General features: G+C 49.0%; 1 protein-coding gene across 1 annotated transcript; it reads right to left on the reverse strand.

Annotated features, from left to right (window-relative positions):
* Window positions 1-3,246: 3,246 nt before the first annotated feature.
* EGR4 (early growth response 4) lies at window positions 3,247-6,732 on the reverse strand. Its single transcript, XM_063135861.1, has 2 exons — window positions 6,582-6,732; window positions 3,247-4,592 (listed from the first exon to the last, which is right to left on the reverse strand). The coding sequence occupies exons 1-2, from the start codon at window positions 6,721-6,723 to the stop codon at window positions 3,247-3,249; spliced, it is 1,488 nt and encodes a 495-aa protein (XP_062991931.1). The 5' UTR covers window positions 6,724-6,732.
* Window positions 6,733-7,231: the final 499 nt, after the last annotated feature.

Raw genomic sequence — 7,231 nt, forward strand, 5'->3', positions numbered from 1 at the left:
CATGGAGTCCAACCCCTTCCTCAATGCAAGAATCCACCTTAAAGCATCCCTGACAGATGGTTATCCAGCTGCCTCTTTGAAGACCTCTAGTGTGGGAGAGCCCACCACCTCCTGAGGTCATGGGTTCCTTATCCTTGTTGACAAGAAGCCAAAGGCATTTCTGATCACAACTTACAAGAATTAATGTTTCTCCTCCCCCCTCTTCCCTCTCTCTTCCTTTTCCCTTGCATGGTGTGTCTTTTTAACTGTCTCATTTAACTGATTACATGTAAGCCATTCTGTGACCTGTTTTGGCTGAGGTGTGGCATAAAAATATATATAATAAACTAACTTCTCCCTGTGGATTCAGGAGCAAGGCTGACGTTGAACCTCAGGCCCATGGGCCAAAACCTGGGGTGTCTCCCTACCTGGCCCTCCCCAGTCCCCCATATGGCCATGCCATATGAAAAGGAAGACAGGGCTCCTGTATCTTTAACACTTGTATTGAAAGGGGAATTTCAGCTGCAGGAACTATACTAGAGTGATCAGGTACAAAAGAGCACAGGGCTCCTGCAGCTTTAACTCTCATGATAAAGAAGGAATTTCACCAGGTGCTGCATGCATCATCATCATCATCATCACATATTTATTTCTTACCCGCCTCTCCCTTTGGATTGAGGTGGGGAGCAACATTAGTACAGGAATCAACACATCTTTAAAATTCTTGATTTTACATTAATCTGGGTAGGCCTGCCGGAAAAGGCTGGTCTTCAAAGCTGCGTAGAAATGACACCTGCTGAAATTCCCTTTTCTGTACAACTGTTAAAGATGCAGAAGCCCCATTCTCCATTTCATATGGTGAACTGCCCAGAGAGCTTTGGCTATTGGGCGGTATAAAAATGTAATAAATAAATAAATAATAATAAATATGGTCACCCTAGCCATGTCCGCCTCCTCTCCCCCACCCACCTGTTTGCCCACAGTTGCCAGTTTAATGGTTTTCTGGCTTTTGCATCTATCTCCTCTCCCCTTTCTAAAAGGTTGAAAGACCTCTGCTAAGGCTTACTTGGCAGTAAGAGCTTTCAGCTACGATATGCCAGATGTTTTAAAATATATAATTTTGGGGCCCAGCCCTTTTGCCTTTGACAACACACACCACTGGAAGGCAGCCCCTGAGATGTTCCCTAGAATTGAATTTGGCTCTCAGGCTGAAAAGCGTTCAACACTCCTGGGCTAGAGGATGGTCCTTGGAGGTGAGAGACTGTGGTTCAAATTCATCCTCGGCCATGGACATGTGGCACAGTCCCTTTCCCATCACCCCAGTGTGACAGAGACTTCATAAAGGGCAAAGCAGTGTTCTCGATTCACCTGTTCTCATCGTGGGAGATGGGAAAGGTAACCCTGGTGGATGATGGATGGGAGAATGCTTCCTGGTTGATTCTCCAAGGACCCTTGGTGGTCTCTGGCACTGTGGGCCAATGTAAGAAGGAGATATTGAGAGGGACTCCATGAATAGAAGCAAATGAGAGGAGGAAACAGGGACATTTCACCAGCCCTCCTGAAAGACCACAATTTTTCCTCTTCCCTTCCCACCCAGCCACCCATTTTTCCTTGTCTGTCCCATCTTTTTAGGTTGTAAGCCTGCTTGCAGGGACTCCCTTCTACTGATGGCATGCAATTTACTCTGGAAGCCTCTTTTGGCTGAGAAGCAGATCTTTCTTTTTCAAAAATGACTGGAGAGCATGGATGGAATCTCAGAGCTTAGTTTGGGTTGGCCCAGTCTTGGGGAAGCACCAGAGGGTAAGAGAAAGACATTACCAATGCAACAAGGATGAACCGACATAATGGACCAGCAGTGTTGAACTTACAGATTCAACAGTAGACCTCTGCCTAGTGTCTTGGAGTGTAGTGTCTGTGTTTAATTATATCAAAGAGTATCTGTCTTCAGCCCATGTTTAGAGATCTAATACACCTGGAGACTCTAGCAGTGGACAGATTTGGCATGAGGAGTACCAGACTTTCACAGACTCAGAGATGAATCCAGGTAGGGAGTTCTGTTTGCATAGTATTTATGGGATATCAACAAAACGTATTTGCAGTGTGGGGATGATTGTAGACCAGCTTTGCTCCTGGATGAGCAGGTGTCAGCAGGTGTCAGCTGAGCCAAGGAGTCAGCTGAGCAAAGGAGAACTCTTTTTAGCTACCTCTGAAACTGCTCTTTTCAGAGAAGCAAGGATTTGATTCTCAGATCTGTCCCATATTGGAAGGTCGCTGACCCCTGCAGGTTTTGGGATTCTTAGAAGGAGAATCCAAGAGAATCTGCCATCTTTGGGCAGGGCTGGGTGGGTAATGGTGAATGTCAAAAACAGCTTTTAAAGAGAGTTTTACTAGATTAAAACAAGTTTCGTTTATTGTAAAATATAAACACACCTTTGTAATAACCTTGACACATTCTGTTTTAATGAACAGCGGAAGAGAGAGAAAGATTTACATAAAAAATAAACAAACCCCCCAATCACAATTATATGCAAAATATTCATTAAGCAAGGTTTGCCAACTGCAGAGCGACAATTTGTATCATTCAGAAAGCAATGAATTGTGCTGATTTTATACACTTCAAAAGTCTTCCCTTTTTTTCCGGCGGGTTTGACATGAGAAATTTTATTTTTTGCATTTAAAAAAATGACATCTCCTCCTGCCCAGGAAGGTCCATTAAAGTGCGTACAAAGGGGAAAGTCGATTCAGTTCCTTAAAAGCAGCCCTGTTTGCAAAGTTGTCTTGTTTATGTATAAAATGTTCTAAATACAGAAGCATTTCTGGGAAAGGAAAAAACGTCCCCTTGCTCCGCTGGGCTCTGTCCTGTGTTTGCATGATGCTGAAAGGTAGGCCAGCATCTCCTGGAGCTGACCACAGACAGTGGTGCTGAAATACAGTTTCAAAAAATCGGTCATGTCTCAGAAACTGGCTTACTCCTTCCCCTGATTGTAAATTGCTGCCATATCCCACCAAACACACACACACACTCTTTTTGTCCCTTCGTCTTCTTCCATTCGTCCATTCATCTATGAGAATGCCTTCTCCTCTGCTCTCCATCGTAAAACGAATCAACCGAACAGGCAACTTTTGTGCTCGGACAAACACCTCTTTTCTTTCTTGACTGCTGTATGAAGGAGCCATCCGGAGATGGCTCCTCTAACCTGAGTATTCTGGCAAAGTGCCCCAAACCTCCTTCCCCCACAAGAGCAAAGCATCCCCAAGGTGGGTTCTTTAGAGTGTCCCGTAGGAAAGTCCCACTGAGAACAAGCTGAGTCCCTTGAGTTTCTCCTCTGCTCTGGCTTTCTGCTTCAAGTGGACTTTGCTATGCCTCTTCTTCTCGTCGCTCCTGGCAAACCTGCGGCCACAGTCATCACAGGAGAAGGGCTTCTCCCCCGTGTGGGTCCTGATGTGGGTGGTCAGGTGGTCGCTGCGGCTGAAGTTCCGCAGGCAGATCCGGCATTGGAACGGCTTGTGCCCAGTGTGGATCCGCAGGTGCCGGTTCAGCTCATCGGACCTGGCAAAGCTCCTGATGCAGTTCTCCACAGGGCAGGCAAAGGCTTTTTCATGAGGTTTGGGGCAGAAGCACTTGGAGGAACATTTCCCCCGGCGGGATTTCTTCTTTGGCTCTGTTAGTAGGACACCAGAGGTCCTGCTGGGTGCTAAAACATTGACCGAGGAACTGGAGGCAGGGGCTAGGAAGTCCGTTAGGGTGGCTGATGGGGGAGAGTGGTTGTTGGGCAACTTCTGCTTATTGGGACTCATCAAACTTGGCATGACCTCAGGCTGGGGCAAGGAGGATTCGAATTCTTGGATGAGCTGAGCAGGGAGGTTGGGGATCTTTACCTCGACAAAGTCACTGTGGATTTGGCTGTGGCCAGGGAAAGCCTCCGGTTGACAGCTGAAATCCAGACCATGTCCAAAGGATCCTGACTGTTCTGGGAGACTGCTGAGCTCCGACTGGCAGCTGACGGACAGCACATTCTCTGTTTTCGATCCCAGCTGGGGGAACATCGCCTGGTTTGTCTCTATGGGATGGAATGTCTCTGAAGGAGGGTATTCAGAGGGCAGGTAACTCTGAGGCTGGCTGAGAGGGTCCCAGTGGGAACAAGGAGCTTTGAACTTCTGCAGGGATGGGGAAAGGGCGGACAGCTTAATGTCCTGCTTGCTGTCCAAAGACTTTTCACTGAACAGACACTGGGAAGAGCTGCCCACCTCGGGGGATGCCTGGACTTGCTGGAGGCCATTGGGACTGGAGAAGGTGGAGTAACCTTGTTCGGCTAAAGACGGCTGTACAGAGATGTTCAGTTCCGGTTGGCAGGTGGAATAAAGGTCCAGGTGATTCTGTATAGCCTCTGGGACACTGTAGACCGCGTCTGTTTGTCTCGGGTGGGCTTCCGGAGCAGAGAACGGAGAAAGGCCGAGGATCCCTGACATCAAGTTGAAGAGGGACTCTTGATCCTGGCATTGCTCCGTCTTGATGAAGAAGCTGCCTGTGTAACTGATGGGCGGAGAGGGCTGCCCGGAGAAAAAGTAGTAATCTGCCATTTCTGGGTTCATTGTGGCTCCCATAAAGTCACCTAGAAAATGGGAAAGACAAGGTTTTTCAATATATATATATATTTAAAAAAGAATAACAATGCCAGTGGGACACAAAAGTCAGCTCAAGCCTCGGAGAAGGATACCTAATGGCCAGGAACAGAACACATCAGTGGTAATGCACGTGCTTCACACCCAGAAGGTCTTGGGTTCAGTTCTCAGCACAGCCTTTCCCAACCTGGTATCCTCTGTATGTGTTGAACTATCCACAGTGAAGTGCCACGCAACACGGTACTTATCAACTTGGGGTTGTTTCCTACCCTAATCCAAGAGTTCAAGATGGGTTATGATGTACACACGGAATAACGGGCTCAAGTTACAGGAAGTCAGATTCCAGATGGACATCAGGAAAAACATCCTGTCTGTTAGAGCAGTACGACAATGGAACCAGTTATCTAGGGAGGTTGTGGGCTCTCCCACACTAGAGGCCTTCAAGAGGCAGCTGGACAGCCATCTGTCAGGGATGCTTTGAGGTGGATTCCTGCAATGAGCAGGGGGTTGGACTACATGGCCTTAGAGGCACCTTCCAACTCTACTATTCTATGATTCTATGATCATAGAATAGTATCTTCATTCAAGCCAGGACTAAAGTTGCAGAAACTATCTGAATGGTCCAGGGCTTAATTTATTCCATTTATTTATTTCATTTATATCCCACCTTTTTCCCTCCAAGGAACCCAAGGTGGCAAACATAATCCTCCTCCATTTTATCCTCAGTGGTAGGTAATCTGGTAATTTCCAGATATTTGCACAACAGCTCCCAACAGTCCAAGCCATCATGTCCAATGGTCAGGAACTATGGGTGTTGCAGCCCCAAACATCTCGAGGATAATGTGTTGCCCACCCCTGCCTTGGACATTGTGAAGTAAAGACAAAAGAAGGCAGCATTCCTGATCCCGTGCAGAGTGCCTCCTTATTAGCAGCAACAATTAAACCTTGCAAATTTGAGATTAAGGGCATCCACACTAGATGCAATGGGTTCCAGGCCACCTGGTTCTCCTGGACCCAAATGCCACTTTATTCCCATGAACAACGCTTGACAAAAAAAGGGGTTGAAATGGGAGCAGGATCCACTTGAACTTGGACCACTGAGATTCAAACTTCAGCCTGTGGATGGATTTCCTTATTTATTTTATTTATTTATTATTGCGTTTATATCCTGCCTTCCCCCCACCCTCCAATGAACCCAAGATGGCGTACATAATCCTCCTCCTCTCCATGTTATCCTCTCAACAACAACCCTGTGAGGTAGGCTGGGCTGACAGTCTGTGACTGGCCCAAAGTCACCCAGTGGGTTGCCAGGGCCGAGTGGGGACTAGAACCCGGATCTCCCAACTCCCAGTCCAACCCCTTAGCCACTACACCACACTGGCTCTCCTTGACCAAAAGCAAATCATTCTCTCTCAATTACTGTGAAATGGGGACAGTAATTTCCCTGCCTCTCCGAGAATGGCAGAACAAGGCAAAGAAATGGCCTTTGTCCTCCTGGTTATAGCTACTCTGCGCCAAGCCTCTGCTTTCCAAAAGCAGTTCTCAATGTCTGGCAGCAAGGCCAAAGGACCCCCTTGTTTGGGAGACTGGGGCAAAAAAAAGGTTCCACCTGCAGATGTAGGATCGCGTAGACCCAGAGCAGGGCCACGACTAGATGCTCTCTTGGGAACCCTCTGGTTCCTGTTGGCGTATGTCCATTTTGCTCCCTTTTCCCTCCCCCAGCCACGCGTTTCTCAGACCACCGATGGCCTGGGAGGCTGAGCTCGCCTCTTTCGAACCCTGAAGCCCATTTTCTTTTTCAGAGCCCTAGTTCAAAGACTTAACGGGCCATTAAAGCAAAAATCCCGGTGACATTTCAAGTCACAAACAATTGCCTACGGCGACACGGAATGCCTGCCAGTGGAGGGCCAAGACCCAGCCTCTCGGAAGGGGGACCTGGCTGCTCGAAGCGAAGATTGGAGGCGCCTCCTCCTCCTTACCTGGAAGGTAATCCGGGAATCCCTCCCTCGGCTGTGCCGTCAAAAGTTCTTGCTCCTGCCGTGGCCCGGGGATCGGGGCTGCATCTCCCGATTTCAGCTGCCGCTTGGCATCCAACGAGTCCTGCTGGTGGGAGAAATCCATCAAGTTCAGCATCTCCAGGTGGAGGAAGAGGAAGAGGAAGAGGAAGGGGGAGGGAGAGAAGCGGAAGCAGGAGGGGTGGAGGACAGAGACACCCCTCCCCCGGCAGCACTCAGGGAGAGACCCCCGCTGGCTTCGGCCGGGCTGCTGTGCAAAAGGACTCCTCGGCCAGGTGGGCGACCCTGCAGGGATGCTGGTCCCCCAAGGAGCTGGCGGCAGCCAGAAGGATGCCCTGGGCTTCACCCGCCGGCCTGCTCACCTGCCTGCCTGCCTGCCTGCCTCACCTGGGCTGGGCTCCGCAGGTGCCTTCTCTCTTCTTGTGTTTGTAAGCAAAGAGCCCAGGCGCCCCAGCCCCGGTTTTTATATCTGCCTCTCACCTTCCGCTGCATCCCGGCTCTTCCATTTCTGGAGTTCCCAAGTGAGGCTGCGGTGACGTAAATGCCCATAGATGGACTCAGGATGCAGGCGAGGGAGACCCAATAAGGAAATCTCTCCTCGTGACGTTTTCGCA

The sequence above is a fragment of the Elgaria multicarinata genome, chromosome 10, assembly GCF_023053635.1.
Source record: "Elgaria multicarinata webbii isolate HBS135686 ecotype San Diego chromosome 10, rElgMul1.1.pri, whole genome shotgun sequence".
Lineage (NCBI taxonomy): Eukaryota > Metazoa > Chordata > Lepidosauria > Squamata > Anguidae > Elgaria > Elgaria multicarinata.